The following is a 21,024-nucleotide window of genomic DNA, read 5'->3' as shown; positions in this document are numbered from 1 at the left end:
GTGTGATTTCAGTAAGTTAAGCAGATCTGTGACATTTTTTAATTAGTTCATGGGAATGATGTTACTATTTATTTGAATGCTTAATGCAAAAACTGTATGCTTATGAAAAACTGTCAAGTTTATTTATTTGACACTCTTTTATCCTACGTGTCTTTTTTCAGGAAATATGACAGTTGCAGCACAGAAAATATTGAATATCCAGAAAACAGGATTATGAGCTGTTGCTATTCAGCACCAGTAAATGTAAAGGATTATACACTTGTTATCTTCAATCATTTTTGTAAGAAAATTATTTTTGTTAACCTTCAGACCTCCAGCTATGATAAACTAGCAGGCCTATGAGGTGACCCATGAACTTATCTAAGTTAAAAGTTGTTTTATTTATTATCTGTATAGAAGTTTGATAAACACATTTTTTATTCATGTCTCATATCAGAGAAACTATTATTAGATTTTCAGATATAATTTTAATTATGCTTATTGTCTTTTTGGACTGAAACACTATTTTGGAATTATTGATAACTAACTCAAAGACATTCTGGATTGTGTCATTGTGGCACATCAAGACACTTTTGACTATTGGAATTTATCTGGAGCATTCTGTACTGTTGGACTGTGATAGGACATTTAGACTTATTTGGGATTTAATTCAGAATTTCGTCTTTTGAATTTTTAAGTTGCATTCTAGGTAAATAAATTATGAATTGATTTTTTTAAAAATTGTTCATTTCACTTCCTTTCTGTTACATGGTGTAAGACCTAGAGTTGTAACAATACAGATGCACAGATACATGCATCTGTTTATGGAGTTGTTAAATTTTGTTTCTCAGATAGTTAATTATATCTGTGATATTAACAATTAGGTTTTGTTCAATTCCTATATATTATTCCATTTCTGATATTGTTCAGGTATACTGTTATCTTTACTGTGTCATACTGTTTATGTTTGACTTTATTTTTTCTCTTTTTCATTCACTTTACATTCAAAGATCAGATGTTCCTTTGTTAATTGAAACTTTCAACAATTTAAACATTGGTATGAAGGGAATTATATTTTTGCTTGTTAACCAATTACCAATCAGATGTGTGAGCCAGAGGTTGCCACAGTGTTTCCTTTTTGTCATTTTTTGCACATTGTAAAGGAAGGACACATGCTATTTGATTATGATTTGATAGTGAAGACAAATGTTATGTCATTGAGTATGCCATGTGCATTTGGGTGTGCATTTTTTTTCTTTGGGTTGCTGTATGAAACACATCATTATTAAAACACTGCTTAATGTGGTATGCTTTATTATATGTAGTCATCAGAAAAGGTTCATAGAGAACTAATTACATATAGAATTTATTTACTTGTAAGCTTTGTCGTATTTAATGAATATTATGAGTGTATTAAGATTCATAATAGGCTGGGAATCATGATTGAGGTGAGTTCTTCTTACATACTGTTCATAATGCAGAAATAAAATTCAGTTTTCATACATTGATTACAGAGCTCTAGATTTTGCATAATATCATGTATTTGTGCAAGCATGATGCCAGATAATTATCACACAAGCAAGTTTAGTTTGTTTGAGCTATTTAACTGCTTAAGAATGCTATGGTTGGATAAAGTTCTGTCAGTTGGAAGACAGGTTTATATCTACATTCTTCTGCAAACAGAGGTGAGTTTATTCTACACTTTAAAATTTAAAACACGCTTATATATAGGGTGGATTCCATATTACAAATATACTGCCCACCCTTCCCCCACACCTGCTATCAACTGAACAATACCCTTAATTTTATTTGTTGTTGTTCTTGTCTTGGGGTTTTACGCCATATTTCATAGCATGATATGCACACGATGTAGTGAGCATATGTGTGGTAATATGTCCATATTCAGAAAAAATTAACCTTTTTTCCCATTTTTCTTTCGGGAATCAAGGCAAAATATGGCTGCCAAAACTTTGGTAGTAATAATTAAAACCAAAAGTTCCGGAAGGCAGGGTTGGGAAACTTTTCCCACAATGGCCGCCATTCAAAAAGAGAATATTGTGCAAGAATTTCATTGGCTTATTTGGACTAATTAACATGTATTATCAAACATTTTAAACTGCACACACTATAGATAAAGTGTAGTTGTTGTTGTAGTTGTTGTAGGGTTTAACGCCATTTTTCAGCACAAGATAGGCTATACATGGCGGCCAGTATAATTGGTGGAGGAAGAACCCTGGAAAATCCCGGAAAGAACCACCGACCCTTGAGAAGCTACTGGCAGGCTTTCTCACGTACCCACGTTAGCCGAGCCTGAGACTCGAACTTACGCAGACAGAGGTGAGATGGAGATAAAGTGTACTGACTATGCAGTAAAAAACATATTGCACATGTGTACAATAGAACTTAATTGTTAGAATATTTTTCTGCTAGATTCCATTTGAATCCAAATACTTAATTTCTTGGTAATACACTCACTTATGAAACACTGTCTTGTCTGAAACATTATATTCACTGTACATGTCCAGAGGGTCTAATATTTGACCAAAAATAATGTATTGAAATTGTACATTGGAAATTTAGTTGAAATTCATACAAGAGGTCAAGGGTACTGACTTAGTGAACTTGAGATGAAAAATGTAACAAGTGTGGACATGTTTTGGAGCAAACCAATTTGTTTGATGGGTAAAGAGTGATCTTGATAAAAAATGGTGAGTTATTCTTGAAAAGACAAAGGAAAACCTATATTCCTTTTCGTTGAAATTTATGTTTATAATTATAACCATGGCCAGAGTGAGAAGATATGGCACCCTGTGCAAAACAAACATTTGGTCCCCCCACTTATCTGTATTCATTCATGCATGCCTCAACAATATTTCTGGACCAGAAATCTCTTAAGAAATTGATGCAAGTTATGGCCAAATAAAAAAGATTTTCATAGGAAGAAAAATGAAAGTTCAATTTTAGCTCCCTTGTCTGAATTTTATGCCCCTTTTCTTCTCTGATTTGGTACCCATCTGAAAACATTTCCATGTGAAAGTGGTCTGGTCTACATTTTTTACTTAAAAAGATGAAGATGAATGTTGCAGTGGTGGTGGGATGTGTGGCAATAAACCAATAAACATTTTTTAATAGAGGTGTGTGAAGGTTGACTGAGCATGCATTAGTGGTCTGTTGATTTTCCTAAAATAGGTAAATTGATTTATAAATTTAGTTGAGAAACTTGATCAGAACACTGGATGTGTATGACAAATGACTGAACAAAAATCTGTTGGCTACTGGTATGCTGAATGCACTGAAGCAAAACACATTGGAGACTTAATGACTTTATTGTTGATGGTTCAGTAATAATTACATTAACAATTACATATATTAGCTTTTTAAGGGATTAACATCCATCAAAAAGAAAAAAAGAAGCAATGATATATTGTTATTCTAATAGATGCCTCAGGGGCAGTGCAATTTCAAAGGGGGAGGGGGGCATTGAATACCATGCATCAATGTTTGACTGAAAATGATTGTAAATTAAGTTGTTTTGATCCTTTCTTGGATTAATCATACACTGTTTTATTTCTGTGGACGTACCATAATGGATATATATGGATTTATAAGCCTCGATAAGGAAAACGTTTAATTTTTTGTGTGGATAAAAGGGGAGAGGGACATTTTTTAGAAGGGGGCTTCTATTAAAATAACTATGGTATTTGTTTTCTTTAAGAGTCAAGATTCATGATTTTTAATTGGTAATCTATGCCACCGGCCCATAATACAATAGTATACACATTGAAAAAATTTATCATCCTAAGTGACCGCTCCGGTGGCCTAGTGGTTAGAGCGTCCGTCCCGGATGCAGGAGGTCGTGGGTTCGAACCCAGGCCGAGTCATACCAATGCCTTTTAAAAATAGTACTAACAGCTGCCTTGCTTAGCGCTCAGCATTAAGAGGTTAGTGTTAGGACTGGTCGGCCTGGTGTCAGAATAATGTGACTGGGTGGGACATCGTGCAACATGTCTGCGGCATGATGCCCCAGTGCTAGACATCACTTTAAACTGCCACACTGCAGACATCACAGCGATATAACTGGAAAATTGTTAAAGCTATGTTAAAAATCTAAATCACACATACATCATCCTAAGTGTACATATACGTATTGTCTTTATGTTAAATATTGTATGTATCTTCTTGTTAAGGCAGCCACTGGTATATAAATATTGCAAATCAGTGAATGATTTTTTGTTGACATAAAGCCATACAGTTTTTCTAAAGAGGGATTATTATACCAAGATTTCTCTAAATACTTTTCTCTTGATAATGTTTACAAATGAAAAATGCATGATATTCACTTTCTACAGAATGCCAAATTACTGCGATTACAAAAGTTACACAACTGATATGAAGTAGTGACACCATTATGTCTACTAATCTCTATAAAAAGTTATGACAAGAACATCTGTATCAAAAAAGGCTTTGATAACATAAATATGCAAACCTATGGAAATATATTTCTCAATATTTAATATTGTTTTAAAATGTTAATGATACCTACATTTTGATGATCACATGATTTAATATCAGATTTGACTAGTGCAATCCTTCACTATTTGAGAGAATGCTGTTACAAATACATTAACATTTCCAACATCTTGTAATAACCATACCAAGCCAAAACTTCAGCTAAATAACAAATGTCTCACATGTTAGTCCAATGAAACACATCCACTATCATTTAATGATTCAAGGATTTTGTAACATTCTGATGGGTATCTGCTCATATCGATATGTAACAATTTACAGTTTCTTGTGGGTCGGCGGTTCTTTCCAGGGTTTTCCCGGGTTCTTCCTCCACCATTAATACTGGCCGCCATGTATAGCCTATCGCGTGCTGAAAAATGGCGTTAAACCCTAGAACAAGAACAACAACAACAATTTACAGTAATAATTAACACACCTAGAACAGTATGTAACACACAAGGGTAATCTGCCACATTCTCTAATGGCAATACAAAGTCTATAAAGCAACACAGATAATATTGACGACACTTTCAAGACATTCTGAATGCTGTATTTGCCGGCCTATAAGTCGATGCAGGGTATAAATGGAATCAGCAAATTTTGTAAATTTTCCATCCTTCATCCATATATAATTTGATGCTGAGTATAAGACAAGGCCAGATCAATACCGCAGCTTCGTCTTTTTCACTTCGTTCGATACAACACTGTGAATTTTATCATATTTGTAACTGTAAATTTTCAGGTTGGGATCATTAAATGTAACTAAAAGTATCTAATTTGTTTGAAAATAAGTCTTTTAAACAAATTATTTACTTTTAGCTACATTTAATGATGCTGATTTGAAAATTCATCGAGTTACAGATAGGATGAAATTCACTATGCTACGAGGAATGAAACTATAGTAACATCAGGTTTAATTAATATTAGTGGTATTGCTGTATGCTATTTCAGGTTAACAGCAATACGGAAATTGCATCACTGATGCTTTTTGTACAGTTTTACAGTTTTGTTTGTTTGTTTGCTTGAGAGAGAGAGAGATAAATTTCATCGGATTTTTCTTCTTGCACATCGTGATACAAATAAAATATGGCCCAATATGAGAGAGATTTCAGCCTCTTTCATCTTATTTTACTACCCCTGTCTTGCCAAAGCTTTTGTGAAAGAGAGAAAATAGTAAAAATTTGAGTAGTAAATATAAACTATTAAAATACAATACTCCTTCTGTTTCAAAGTTTAAATATTCACATTATTTATATCCATAGACTCTTATTACATTATATTCCCAAAATGTCTTAAAAAATTGCAAGTAAAATGACCTCTCCATTCCCAACAAATAAGATCATTCTTTTATCAATAAGTTCATGTACTCTTCCTGTACTTGGGTGGATTTTTTATATATTTTTCTATATCTTTGTTCATGTTAGTTGTTACTTTAAATTGCTCTGATAGTTATGTTGGCAAGTTCAAAAGAAGTCACTGGTTTTCAGTACATGAGTTAGCAACTGGCATTTCCTTTCATTACATGGTACATTATTCATAATACCCTATGGGTAGCCTCATTTCCCTATTGATAGCCTCACTAATTTGACCTGGTCTGCAGAATCTTGAAATGAAACAGGTGTTAGCTTTGATGACCTGACCACACCTGTAGCATATTTAATTATGATCTAAATATTACATCAAAGCCATGTTGTTCTTGGCATAATGGATATGGAAACTAAAACTAGAAGAAATTGTTTACAGTGGTATTAATTGATAATGGAGTAGTGTTGCACTTGTACAAGGAGTAAGGTGACAGTCATATGGTAACTAAACAATCTCTCTCTCTCTTTCTCTGCATAATTTGTTTGAAAACATAGTGCAAGAAGAAAAGTGTGATTAAATACCTATCATTGTCATGGTTATTCATTTCCTAACTTGCCTATTCTAATGCACATATATGTAATCAATTTAAACAATGTATATTACTAGTATATGCCGCTTTAGCATATTTACATATGATGTAAGTTAATTCAATACTTACAATCATGCAAATATTTTAAAATCCTTTTCAGTGGTGTCCTATGTTATTTCTTACATGATCTCTTTTGGAGATTTTTTAACATTCAAAAAATAACTTGCCGTAATCCATATACAAGTCAATTCGGAGTATAGACGAAGCCCAAATTTTCAAATAAAAAAGTATCTACTTATAGGCTGGCAAAAACAGCATATACTTCCCCAAATTTCAGAACCATAACACAATATAGGCTTTACAATAGTATCAAATATTTTAGAGGCTCATACACAACTAAAGTGCAAAAATTGACTTTGGTAATAGAAACAAATAACAAATCTGATACTCTGAGCTACTAATATTTCTTTAGCCTTTGTCCAGGATAATTTGGGTGTTAGCACAAGACCCATATATTTGTAAAATGAAATTACCAATTTGTGCCCCATTTTAAAGCCACTTTTCATTATGCCGTAAAAGTCCGTCATTGTGAAGACATTTATTTTTGTCTTGTCCAAGTTATCTACCATAACAGTGGCATTATAAAAGTGATGAGTATCTGCTGTTGTGACGCTATCACTGTATTGGTGCAATTTGCTACATCAACAAATATGAGTGCTAAAAGATCAAGGACATTTTCCCAATAAAAGTACCTCTTTTTCAGTTTTCTCTCAGTGTTAGAGTGTCTGCCTCAGATGCAGGAGGTTGGAGGTTTGAACCTCTGCAAGACATGCCAAAGACTTAAAAAATGGTACTAACAGCTGCCTCACTAGGTGCTCAGCATTAAGAGGTTAGTGTTAGGACTGGTTGGCCTGGTGTCAGGATAATATGGCTAGGTGGGACATCATGCTACACGTTTGCAGTATGATGCCCCAGTGCGAGACATCACTATAAACTGCCACACTGCAAACATACTAGCAATATGACTGAAAAATTGTTAAAGCTATGTTAATAATCCAAATCACACACACACACACTGTAACCAAATCAAATTGTTATTAAACCCAAAAAATAAAAGTGAATTTGAAGCACAGCCTTGTCATCATCATAGAGTGTTCAATTAAACCTTCACTTGACTTTTTACACATGACCACAAGTTTGAGTCCATTGAATTTAAAATGGATACAAATTTCCCATTTACATATTTTGAGGCAAAACACTTATACAGATAGCATGTTCGATCTACTTTATAAAAATCTACAAACAACAAAACCTACCCATTTTTTTATGATATATATTTATGATAGACTGTAGAGTGAATATGTTATCAGTATTGGAATAATGTTGCCAAAACTCTGTGTTTCATAGACGCTTGTTTAAAAGGGAGGTAAACATCTTACATGTAGCAGTAATCAATTATATGCCCCTGAAATTATTAGGATCAACTATAGAGCTTTTTATATGTAGTGTCCATATTATCTTGCAAAGTTATTTAAGCTAGTTTATTTTTGCACCCAAGCTTTGTAGCACTTAAAGCAATTGGCAAAATTATTTTTCATTTTCAGGAGCCATGCCATGACAGGTATACACCCATAATCATTTTTTTTATGAAGTATGTTACAGCAGGAATTTGCTATATTATATTAGTTTCCATACTCTACCAAACGACTGTTTTTTTGACATACATCGTTACAATATACTTTACTACAGTGGTTCCCAACCTTTCTTGGCCATGACCCTTTAAAATATTTTTCTGAGCCTCACAACCCTTTTTTCACATTTGGCAAGTTTTACTACCCTAAAAAATATCCTGGCGTCCTTACAGCTTTTCCTCACGACCATGATTTGGGTCCTGACCTGGGAACTGGAAACCACTGCTTTGCTAATTTGAGTAGAATTGAAACCTGATCTGTATGGATACTATAATGTCAGTTTGTAAATGTTTAGGGTTTGCGAGAGGGTGTGTATGCCTAAAGAATGAGATAACAGTTTTAAGTTCTACCTTTTGATATACATGTATTCACCAATTTTGAATCTTTAATTTTTTTTTATAACAAAAAAGTGCGGAATTTCATAAATGGCCTTGAAATGAAGCAGGTGCTGATTTATAAGTTGTTTTTCTTTATTTGTTAAATAGTTTTTATTTTGACTGCAGCTTACATTGCATGAATATATTAAATGAAGAAATATATTTTTCATTATGAAGACATAGTTAAAGTGTTTAATAGATTGCAATATAATACTTAAGTCTGAGTTGTGTTTTTTTATATGCTACTATATTATGGGTAGATTGTTTATGTAATATGAAATATATGATCTGCTTTATTGTGATTAATAGTATCGTGACTAATATGAATTGGTTAGTAATATGAAATGTACCATGAGGATCTGCTAGTTATTTTTTGTGACCAATAAAAATAAGTTTGTACTACTGTTTTGATGGTATGAAATAAAGATCCATGACTTACTTTTTTGATACTAAGACTTCTACTTTCACTTGTATTACTGTTCTAAATCTGTTCACTTGTTTTTTCTTTCTTTTCTTTTCTGTGTGTGAAGTGAGCTTATGGTATGGTATTTCATCCTGTGTGAATTTTCTGTCTTGTATAGTGCATCTGTCTTCCATTCAAAATTGCTATCTATAACCTCTTCTTACAAACTGCTCAACAGAAATGAACTTTGAAAGAAAGCATCCTACCATGAATTTCTGTAAAATATTTTAAAATTACACTTATCCATCAACAAGACTGCTTCGATGACCTAGTGGATAGAGTATCTGTCTCAGATGCAGGAGGTCATGGGTTTGAACCCCGGCTGAGTCATACCAAAGACTTATAAAAATGGTACTTACAACTTCCTTTCTACGTGCTCAGCATTAAGAGGTTAGTGTTAGGACTGGTCTGCCTGGTGTCAGGATAATGTTACTGGGTGGGACATCATGCTACATGTCTGTGGCATGATGCCCCAGTGCTAGACAGCACTATAAACTGCCACACATATTTGGCAACCATTACTAAGAATAAATATAATTAAATGACTTCTTGTGAACCGCTCAATACAGTCTGATAAAATTTAACAGAATGTCCTGGCATGAATGTCTTTCAGATGTTGGTAATCTGTCATCAGAAATGGCCATTGTTACTAAAAATAGAAACTCCTTCAAATGACTTCTCAAAAACCTTTAAGATATATATTTCAAATATGGATGTTATTACTAAAAATAAATACATTTACATGACTTCTCAAAAACCACTTTAAAGAATTTGATCAAATTCAACAGCATTCTGGCATGGAGGTCTTTCATATTTATTCAGTGATGCAGATTTGCTATCAAATATGGCCAAAATTATAAAAAAATACAAAAACCTTCAAAAACTTGTGAAATACTGTTCACAGAATGTGACCATTTTACAGAAAGCGTCCTTACATGAGTGCTGGTCCACCATCAAATATAGCCAAAATAACAAATATAAAAAGACATTTAAGTGACTTCATAAAAGTCACCGAACAGAATTTAACCAAATTTGATAGTAAGTGTCCCGGCATAGATGACTCAGTTTTTGTACAATTGATGCCGATCTGCAATCAGATATGGCTGCCATTGCTGAAACAGAAAAATTTAAAACTGTTTCTCAAAAAATGCTCAACAGAATTTGACAGAAATCATCTGAGTATGAAGGTCTTTCAAATTGTATTAACGATGCATACACACCATCAGATATGGCTACCATTGCTAAAATTAGAAGTTTAAACAACTTCTTGAAATTTGGATGTGTGATAGACATTACAAGTCACATATATCTGGGTCTATCCTGTTGGAAGTTGTGTGTTCAATATTACAGGGCACATGTCTGGGTCTGTCCTGTTGTTAGTTTGGGTGTGTGTTATACATTACAGAGGAAATGTCTGGGTCTATCCTGTTGGAAGTTGGATGTGTGTTATATATTACTGGGCACATGACTGGGTCTGCCCTGTTAGAAGGTGTGTGTGTGTGTGCGTTATTACAGGGCACATGCCTGGGTCTCTCCTGTTGAAATTTGGGTGTGTGTTACGTACTGCATGACAATAAGCTGAGTCTATCCATTTGAAAGTTGGATGTGTGTTGTGTATTACATGGCACTGAGCTGTGTCTGTGCTGTAGAAAATTGGGTAATACATGATCAAACATGAAGGTTTAGTCTAAGTCTTTATCATTACTTTATCTATGACGTGTACACCTGCTGCCATTGTCCTACCAATCGTTAATGCAGGTGTGTTCATTAGAGTATGCAAATGTGCTATAGTAGGTATAACATGTCACTTATAAGTGTTATGTATATTTGATTTAATTTATATTTGAATTGATTTATATTTGGTTTAATTTATATTTGGTTTAATTTAATTGTTTGTTAGTTTTTTATATTTTTTATTCCATTACATATTATTGTAATGTAATTTTATTTACTGGATTTAACATTTTCCAGAAATTCAGTTCAGTTTGACCCGACTGTTTTTCATAAACACTAATAATAGAAACTTTGTATCTAATGCTGACCTAGTTCTTGATTCTTGATTTAAATTCAGGAAGATTTGAAATAAACAATTTTTTAAATATTATTTTTTAACACATTAACCCCTAGCGACGACTTTATGGAGCAGGAGGTAGTAGCCTACTGCCGAGCTCTGTAGCATCATGGTCATGCATGATACACTAAAGTGGATGGTATTATAGAAAGGTAGACAGATGTAGCTCTACAATGATACCAAATAATCTGGAATATCTAGTTGCACTATAAAATACAGATAGAAAAACCTCATTTTTTGGACCCGACTTTTTTTTACGAAAAATTTGCCCGTGGTCGGAGTCCCATTTTGTGCCCGGATTTTAGACTTTTTGATCTCAGATCTAAGGCAAACCGGTATGAACTGCAAACAGACAGATGAGCCTTAGCAAAAAGTAGGATAAGATGGGCATTTGGAATAAAGAATGGTCTCCATACAAAAATAATGGCTCCGTTTAGCAAGAAAAACACAAAAAACACTAAAAACAAGTCCAACTTTTACCCTCTGCTCATGTGCGAGTCAAATAGCCAACAAAAAACGATGTTTCTAACACAACTAGGCAGTATGTTATTGAAAGATGACCGGGGATTTGATGTTTTTGAGTCTATTCAGAAATAGCTTTCAAAATGTGTTTCCTACTCGATTTTTCAGGCAAAAATGGCAAAAACCTCCAGGGGTTAATGTGTTAAAATTCTTAGAGTAAAATCATTGGTTTTAGTCACTATAGGAATGTAGTTAAGGACTATGATCTGGTTAAGAAATGCATTTTAAAGAGTTATTTGTTAGTCCCTTTGGCTTATTGGCAAAAATTCAGGAACTATAAAAAAGAAGCTGGACAAACTTGAATTTGCAAGAGAAAAAGAGCAGTTATATGATAGATCGTGCTTAGCCAAGAAAGTTGATCAAGACTATGAAAGTCTCAAACACCTGTATTACTTGAAGAGTTCAAGAACTGTGTCCGTATTGACTTTAAGACTTATCTTTATGAGCATAATGTTGAAATCTTGGAAAATACTGCTCGTGCTGCTGATGAGTATTCTTTAGCTCATAAAGTTTCTTTTGTAAATAAGACTTCCACTCAGCAGTCTTCTTGTAGAAATGTATTTCAGCATAATACAAGCCCTTCTAAATCTCAAACTGGCACAACTTCTAAAAATGAAGCTTCTGATAAGATTGATCAAAAATATTTGTCTCTTCCAACGTGTACCTATTGCAGGAAGAGAGGACTCATTATTTCTGATTGCTACAAATTGAAAAATAAGCATCAGAATCAAGACAGACCTATTCCAAATGCTCTTATTTCTAAGAGGTCAAGGTCAAGGTCATGTATTAAGAGCAATACATTTGTTGGGTCTGAATTTTATTTTGGAGAATTATGAACAATTCATGTTGAAGGATTCTATATCACTCTTGGGTGATTTGGCCAATCCTATCCCTATTAAAATTTTAAGGGACACAGGAGCTTCTCAATCTTTTATTGTCAGGTACTTTGCCTTTTTCTGAGAAGTCTTCTTCTAATGAGAGTTCTTATTCAGGAAGTAGAGTGTGGCTTTGTTAATGCTCCTCTCCATTGTGTAAATTTGTCATCAGACTTAGTTTCAGGACCCGTGACAGTCGGAACAGTGTGTGCTTTACCCGTTGAGGGCATTCAGTTATTACTAGGCAACGACCAATCTGGAGATAAGGTTGTGGTTAATCCACTTGTAACTGACAAGCCTTGTTTGGATCAGACAGTCAATCCTATTGAAGAAGAATTCCCTGATTTATACCCAGCTTGTGCAGTTTAGAGCTATGGCAAAGAAAGCTCTTGAGAATGATGTTGATCAGGAAAGTATTCCTTTAGCTGACACATATATTGGTTAGGTTTTTGATGAGGTCACTTTCCCTCTTTGTTTGGATCAATCAAAAGGTATTGATCACAGTGATCCTCTTTTAACAACTCATTCTCTTTATTCTAATCAGGGTGACAAACAACAATCATTTGTCACCAAACAGGAAAAAGATCCTGAGATCTCCTGTTTGTTTCAAAGGGCTATTAGTGAAACTGAAGTACCTGTGTTATTTCATTAAAAATGAATGGTCAGTGAACTATCAAATTTTAGTTCCAAAACCTTACAGGCAGGAAATACTTAGTCTGGCCCATGAAACTCCTTTGGCTGGACATTTAGGGATTAATAAGACTTGTCACAAGATCTTGACTCACTTCTATTGGCCAAAAATCAAAAGTGATGTTTGTAAATACTGTAGATCTTGTCATATTTGTCAAATGGTAGGACATCCAATCAGAAGATACCTAAGGCTCATCTACAACCTATTCCTGCATAAAACAAACCATTAAGAAGAATAATGGTAGATTGTGTTGGTCCCTTACCTAAGACCAAGTCAGGTAACCAATAATTGTTGACCATGTAAAAAGCTTCTATGTTCTAGAAACATGATCATGTGACCCTCATACAGGAATCTGTTTTGTATCTTAAATTAGTGTATAACTATATTTTATAGATTTTTTAGTCAGTTGGGCTTTAAACCATTGACACTTAAAGGTGTTTTGTTGTGAACAGTTTGAGTTGAATTTTTAAAAATTCCTTGGAAATACTTGTGCTCTAAATTAATTCCTGGACAAGGACAGTTATCGAAATTTACAAAGAATTCAAACACTGGATTTATTTTCTTTGGCTCAATAAGGAACTATTGACATATTAGGACAAGGAACTGTTGACATATTAGGACAACACTGAATATTGCCTACATCATCCTCCTCCATCTTGGATTTTTTTCAGGACTCTAGCTCAGATTCGTTTAGGACTTTTTCTTTTTTATATTCTTGGATTATTTTTAGATTTGATTCGTAGAACTGTAATTTGTTTTTCTCATTTTTACCTTGTTTTTCTAGAGAAATAAATTATTTTTTAAATTTTACAAAGCTTGTTGTCTTCAGTCTTTTCTTGTTACTGTTTTAAAGAACCTAAAATGTAACATAAGAAATGAAATTATTTTCAAGCGTCAAGCTATCCTTCAATCTCCTCCACATTTCACATTTTGACATTAATTATAAAAAAAATTGGCACTGAAAAGTATCACAGGGAGGGGGTGAGTGGTGAAGGTGGATAGGTGATTCAAAGTGGAAAGAACTAAGTGTTTTATGAATACTTCCTGTATTTATTGCTTTTGTTTTCTTGATTTATACAACTCCAATTATTTTAATTCATATCAGCATCTTGCACAATAAAATAAAAGCCTACTTTCTGATGAAATGATATCTTTTTTTTTTTGTTGGTGTATATACTTTGAACTTTACAGAGTATTAACTTAATGTTGTTATGTCTATATCATGCAAATGTTGTTATGTATGTCTGTATCATGCAAATGTTGTTATGTATGTCTATATTGTGCAATTATCTTTTGTCCATGACTGTCGATCATAAAGATCATTTGTAAAGAACATCTTACATAGCTAATTTCTGTCCATGATTGTGATTATATTTTAAGATAATGTTCATATGTGAGTAGCATATTTACTTGGATTTTAGTTCAGGACATTAGTTTTATTTTCTCTGGAAAAAGATCATAGTCTACCTGATGTTTTGTCAGATTGATTCACTATATTTTAAGTACCTGTAAACAGATCTGACCTTGTTTTCATTTTTGGGTAATCTTCCATTAAGATGACAGAGTTTTTTCTGAAAGGTTTATTGTTACATAGGTTAAGTCAGAATGTATATAAGGTTGTTTACATCAAAATTATTCATTCCTATGTTAACATCTGTCTAGTGGAATCAGTCTTTTAGCTGTGTTCAGTTATAATTAGAGAGTATTTATTTAATACTTTATTTAGAGAAGGTAACTCAGTTAGTTACAGAACTAATCTACCTTGAGGCCTTCTATCTGTTATGTACAGTATATACAGTATATACGACATGATGTGAAGAATCTGGTTTTACATTAGATAATTAAGTGATTTTAAAAATCAAAGTATCAAGCCTGGAACATATGTACAGGCATCTAAATAATTCATTGGAATTACAAAGTGTTTATTGACCATTGGATCAAATCACTAGGTTGGGATTATTGTGAATTCATTCAAAGACATTCTGGAATATATCATAGTGATTCATCAAGATTGTCAGCATATTGGCACAGTCAAGGCTACTGACATGTCAGCACATTCAATACTGGAATTCTTTGGAACACTATACTTTGGCAGTTGTGATAAATATTTTAGAATTTTTGTGGGGATTTAATTTACATTTTATATTATTGCACTAATATGCTGGTCGCTGGTCATGTTAGCCGGGTGGCCTTTCGTGAGGGGTACTTTTGAACACAAACTCGTTGGTGCCAACAGATTCTGGCCGTAAGGAGCGGGTGGCTGCTGGTCAGGGGCCGTTCAAGAGGGGGACTACTGTACCCTAATCAATTATTTCTTAATAAAAATGACTGATTTATGTTGCTGTTGTTTACTTTGATTCCTTCCATCTACTCACAGTGTCCTTTAAACAGTGTAACTGCTTTTGTCCCTTCACATGATCGTTATTAATTGACATCAACCATAACAATGATGAATCACAATCTTTATCTGATGTGTATATGATACTAGGTTCATTTTTGTTTGTTGGTTTTAAAGGCAATGTTAACACATTAATGGCTATATTATACAGTGGCTATGGGAGCCAAGTGCCTTTCCCAAGGACACATCATGGCAGTTGACCATGGCTGGCCTCAGGTGGGTATCAAACCAGTGATCATAATATAAGCAGCACTGCATCTAGGACTTAGTAAATTTGGGCACTGTCCTCCCTTTAAGTTGAGAAAAGGTATCCAACCTAGAAAAAAGGAGGGAGGCTCATTTGGTTATAGTTGAGGCCTTCCAATAGGGCAGAAATAAAGTAAGTAAAATTTAAACCAAAAGAAAAGCAAGTTGTGTAATGTATCCCTCTTCTTAAGTGGTGTTAAAATACAAAAATTAAAAAAACTTTCCAGTAAAAAAAAACAAAACCAGGCTACATTTCCACCATAGTGTCAATCACTTGTATGTCCACTTTTTGACCCATCACAAAGGTCTGGGAAGCTGTTGCGGAGGGGTGTCACAACTGGAAACACTTTACATCATGGGAAAACTATTGCGCCAGGTTTTGTTTACGCATTTCTAAAACTGTAGGTCAAAGGATATAGAATACAGACAGAAGAAGGCAATCACAATATCCCTGACAATTTATTAAAAAAGCATGGGAATAAAAAGTCCAAATAAAGCCACAATAGCACAATGTTGTTCATTAAGACCTCGGTGAGTGAAGGGTTATAGTCATCTTCACTGACATTAACAGAAATGGAGCCAAGAACAAACCTCATAAAGTTTAAACGCTTCTTATCTAAACTTAAATATCCTCAAAATTAACAAACCCCCCCCCCCCCAAAGAATCCAATTCTTACAATGTTTTGGAAGACATTTAAGAAGCAAGCTACCTAATACATTTACAAGTGAATGTAAAGTGAGGAGAACCTTGTATTTTCAAACACAAAAATGTACATATTCAAAATCATGTCAAAATCTAATTGTAAAATCATGTAGCAATTGAAGAAATGTTAAAATTTTCCCTATCATTGCAGCACCGTAAAGTATGGTTGTAAAAGTCCATATTCCTCTAATATACAGTACCAATGTTACATACACAGAAACCATTATGACCACCTTAAAAGTAAGGCATCCTTAAAAGTAAGGTTAATGAAAATCACTTAAGTATAATATAAGCTGCTACATTTTTTGAGTTTATAGGGTATCCATATACAGATGTAAACCACTGCTATGTACCGTATAGACTCAATTATAAGTTGAATTGACTGTAGGTCAACTCCCCACCCTTTTTATGCACACATTTAGACCACTGCTATGTTCAATATATACTCGATTACAAGTCGACTTGACCATAAGCTGACTCCCTCCCTTTTTTTATGTACAGATGTAGACCACAGCTATGTCTGTAATATATGCACATAACCTAAATTTTGTATACCATTTTGCCTGTCTTTAAAAGTAAAAAACCGACTGCACAGGAAGTAAATACTAAATGGTATCAAATGCTTTTTCCACTATCACTTGCATTTATAACAAACAAATAAATGTGTAACATTTCATGCCCAATAATTCTCTTGTACTCAACACTATTCTGCAAAAACAATAACTTTATTATAAATTCCCTGGTGCAGGGAGAGAGAGAGAGAGGGAGAGATAGAATGAGAGAGAATCAAAAAAGCAAACTAATGAAAACCTCACGACAATTTCAAATTTAACAATACTAGAAAGAAAACATTGAATATACACTAATGTCTTCATGCATTAAGTCCATGTCATTTCTTGCATTAGTAAAACTGGCCAGGTCTGTAAAAAAACCACCCACAATTCCTTTAAACAGAAGTCTAATTTTTCTTTAGTAAAACAGACTCTTCCTGGCTTTGGTGGAGGCAGGTATTTTTATCACTGCACTTATAATCAAGAATCATCCAACCAGTTCCAGGGTATAGTGATCTCACCATCTTTCATTACAGTGTAGTACATTGAAATCCTGAGCTCTGCACCCTGTAGATATTCACCCAAGCTGCCCTGTAAATCTAAGAGTCGCTTACAACATTCTTTCATTTGCTGGGGAGTCACAGTGTCATCTCGAAGCAAAGAAGTCAAGTCAAAAGCTTCCTTACATCGAACAAGTATCTCTTCCATCTCTTTCATCTCTCTGCAAAATAAAAACACTGTCAATTCACAAAAATATGTACAGTGTGACCACGCTAGAGCATGCTGTTATAACATGAATTAGGATATAACACAGTCATGGTGTGGCTCCCAAAATTTCACATGTATTTTTCTTGCACATGAAAAAAAATTCTTTCTTAAAAGTACGAAAAAAATCATAAAAAGTTTATTATCATTTTAGGGAAGAGATCACATATGAATAATATGAGTCGATTGTGGTATAGCTCCTGAAATTTTAAATATATTTTTCTCGTACACGAAAAAGTAGTTTTTTCTTCTTAAAAGTACACAAAATAATGTTTAAAAAGTTTATTCTGGGATCACATAGGGCTTCGCCAATGTTGCAAACTTACATTTTTTTCCTTATTGGTGGCAAAATATATCATCTATTTTTTTTATGGTCGACATTGTTGGCTGTTTAAACTTGTATATACAAGCATTGGTTTGGAGTGGAGAAATTCAGAGACCCCATGAAAGGAAGCCGCCAACTGGATATAAAATTCACTAAAATTTATCTATTGTTACATGAACAAATTCTTTGCCCATATTGACAAACCATCTAAACAGTGCATTGTTAATCTGCTTATCTTGACATCTATCATGAGTACTTTATGTTGTGAGATATCTGCTTTTTTGCTGCTGGTAATGGAGGTCAACTGGATGAGACATTAACTCATAATCTATCTTTCGTTGGATTTTGGCCGCTCGATAGTAATTAATATATTTACATAGACTGACATTTGTATCTGGATGGTAAGTAAAATTCCTCTATTCTTTTCACTCGGAATTAAATCCTTCAGAAAACTCACATTTTCTGTAATAATCCCTGTCATCAGACCAGAACACATGCATCTCTATCGTCCGTTGACCCTTTGTTAAATTTCCAATGCATGCATGAAAGGCAGCATCATGTTGTTACCATAAATGTAAAATAAAACAAAAAAACTAAACCCCACACATCTTACTTATTGGTTTATTCAATAGGCAAGGAGGAACAGTAACTAGAAGAGGCCAAAGGATGGCCAATTCCCTTTTAAAAATGTACCTAGATAAAATAGTTTGCTGAAATTTCAGAGGAAACAGATTACCTTTGAAGCACCAATTGTTATGAAAACGTACTCAGCAAATGAAAAAAAAATCAGCCTCAATCATGCAATACAATTTTTTGATGTTGCCGCTTCAATAACTGAATAAGAAATGGACATTTGTTTGCTTCTCCAAAGCTGTCCTTCAGCGGTGACATCAATAATGCATGCCCCCTTCATCAAAGAAAGCTGACTACAATCTTCAATACAAACAAAGAACTTTTCTTCAAAGGAAGTCAGTACCAAACTTAAATAGAAGTAATGGAATCTGATGGATTTTTGCATTTTCCAACGTGACTTGAACATGTTAACTGTGCCATGAGAGTTTCCTTTTTGCATAGAAAACGTTTATGTTTACGAACGCTACCTATGGTGGCTTAAAACACAAACTAACTTTTACTGGCTTGGGACATACTGAAAAGTAAATGTATTTCATCATTCATTACGTGATTGTGCTATGTTTTTCCACTGAATTCAGACCAATACAACCTGTGAGAAAATTACTGAATATTTTAAATGTGTGTGTGTGCATATTTTAGATGGAATCACTTGTATTGTGGACTCAATGTATATGATGAGATTAGCAGGTGAGTACTCTATTCATGGGGGCCCCGAGTGGTCTAAAGCGCTCTCCGTTAAAGATCACTGCCATCTCACCTCAGTCTGTATGGGTTCGAGTCTCGGATTCAGCCAATGTGGGTATGTGACAAAGCTTGCCAGTAGCTTCTCGTGGGTCAGTGGTTCTTTCTGGGGTTTTCCCGGGTTCTTCCTCCACCATTAATACTGGCAGCTATGTATAGCCTATTGTGTGCTGAAAAATGGCATTAAACTCCACAACAACAACAACAAAAACTCTATTCATGCTATACATTAGACATGTATATATAAACAGTATTCATGTATATGTACCAATTTGTGGTTCTCTAAATAAAGTAAACTATTATATATGCCTTCTCTATTTTCACTTCAGGTATATTTTTCATTGAATATGCATCAATTTAAGATGGTAACTGTGCCATAGAAGCACATATTTTACCACCCTCATTTATTATCAACTCCCCCTGCACATTTTTGGGGATACATGCATTATTTTCTTAAGCTAACTGACCTGGCTGCTTATAACACAGTTCAGTCTATAACACGGTCAGGTTCTATGGCCCCCACTTACCATATTATAGTGGGGTCACACTGTAGTATAATTATTTTTGATAAAATGTATAAAATGTATACTCACTCATATGTCAAGCCCAACTGCAAACTGGACAGATCCAAATCTGCCATCTTAAAATGTGCAGGAAGATTTGGTCTGCAGTTAGTTAGGAGTAATCATTAGAACAAACAACCTAAACCTTGATGTGCCAGTGCATAATGCAATGGCAGATCAAGGTCTACAATGTTTGCAGTTGGACTTGATTTACAAGCCAGTATAAAAAGGGATGTTAACACAAGATACTTCCTTTTTGTGGAGCCTATCTTTTGTTTAAGTGGAAAGTAACAGACTTAAACACACATAGTTTAATGTAAAAGCTGTACACTGACCTTAACATAGGGTCTTGATGGATGGACAGTCACACATATTTACACATGCAAAAAGAGGCCAAACTGTGCCAAGCTTCTGTTAAGGCTGCTCTACAAAAACTAATTATCCATGATAAAATCTCAAAAGTACAAAGCCGTGACTTACAAACTGATAATTACTATAGAAATCAAGCAAAGCAACTAATACCATCAACATATTTTATTTTTGGAACATATAAATGACCTTCTGGATGAATGAAATAACGTCATATAGCTTACAGAAATGTCTGACAAAATGTTATTGGGCTAAATTGTGTTCTGCTGCATTCATAACATCCTCAATAACCCTTTAACCTTTCAAAACTTTACATTGCTAATACATTCATCAACTTCCAAACAATCCCAAAGGTTACTTTGTTTTTTGTGTGTGGGTTTAATGCCATTTTTCAGCACATGACAGGCTATACATGGCAGTCAGTATATTTAGTAGAGGAAGAACTACTGAACCACAGAAGCTACTGACAAAATAATTTCTTACATATCCACACTGGCAGAACCTCCCAAAGGTTACATTTTATATGATGTGAATATGCACTGCATTAGAAAATTATATAAGGAGGAAGATTATAGAATAGTGCCTGCAAATATGTATCTGATAATGCCCACTTCTGTATGTAACACACCACCTTCTGTATGTAACACACCAACTTTTG

General features: G+C 34.0%; 2 protein-coding genes across 3 annotated transcripts in view; one reads left to right on the top strand and one right to left on the bottom strand.

Moving 5' to 3' along the window:
* Positions 1-8,888, top strand: part of LOC149780772 (Y+L amino acid transporter 2-like) — a 60,796-nt gene extending 51,908 nt beyond the window's left edge. For both annotated transcript variants that reach the window (XM_089937847.1, XM_089937845.1), the window contains one exon: positions 162-8,888. In XM_089937847.1, the coding sequence (XP_089793973.1) occupies positions 162-217 (56 nt within the window). In that variant the 3' untranslated portion in view covers positions 218-8,888. The remainder of the gene's footprint in view (positions 1-161) is intronic.
* A 7,268-nt stretch (positions 8,889-16,156) lies between these two features.
* LOC149780771 (T-cell activation inhibitor, mitochondrial-like) overlaps positions 16,157-21,024 on the bottom strand; it is a 50,514-nt gene continuing 45,646 nt past the window's right edge. Inside the window, exon 9 of the mRNA XM_089937849.1 lies at positions 16,157-17,691. Coding sequence (XP_089793975.1) covers positions 17,451-17,691 — 241 coding nt within the window. The 3' untranslated portion in view covers positions 16,157-17,450. The remainder of the gene's footprint in view (positions 17,692-21,024) is intronic.

This window comes from Sinohyriopsis cumingii, chromosome 16, assembly GCF_028554795.1.
Source record: "Sinohyriopsis cumingii isolate HCF-2022 chromosome 16, ASM2855479v2, whole genome shotgun sequence".
Lineage (NCBI taxonomy): Eukaryota > Metazoa > Mollusca > Bivalvia > Unionida > Unionidae > Sinohyriopsis > Sinohyriopsis cumingii.
Note: the sequence above shows the minus strand (reverse complement) of the source record. Positions and strands in the feature narration are given on the sequence as shown.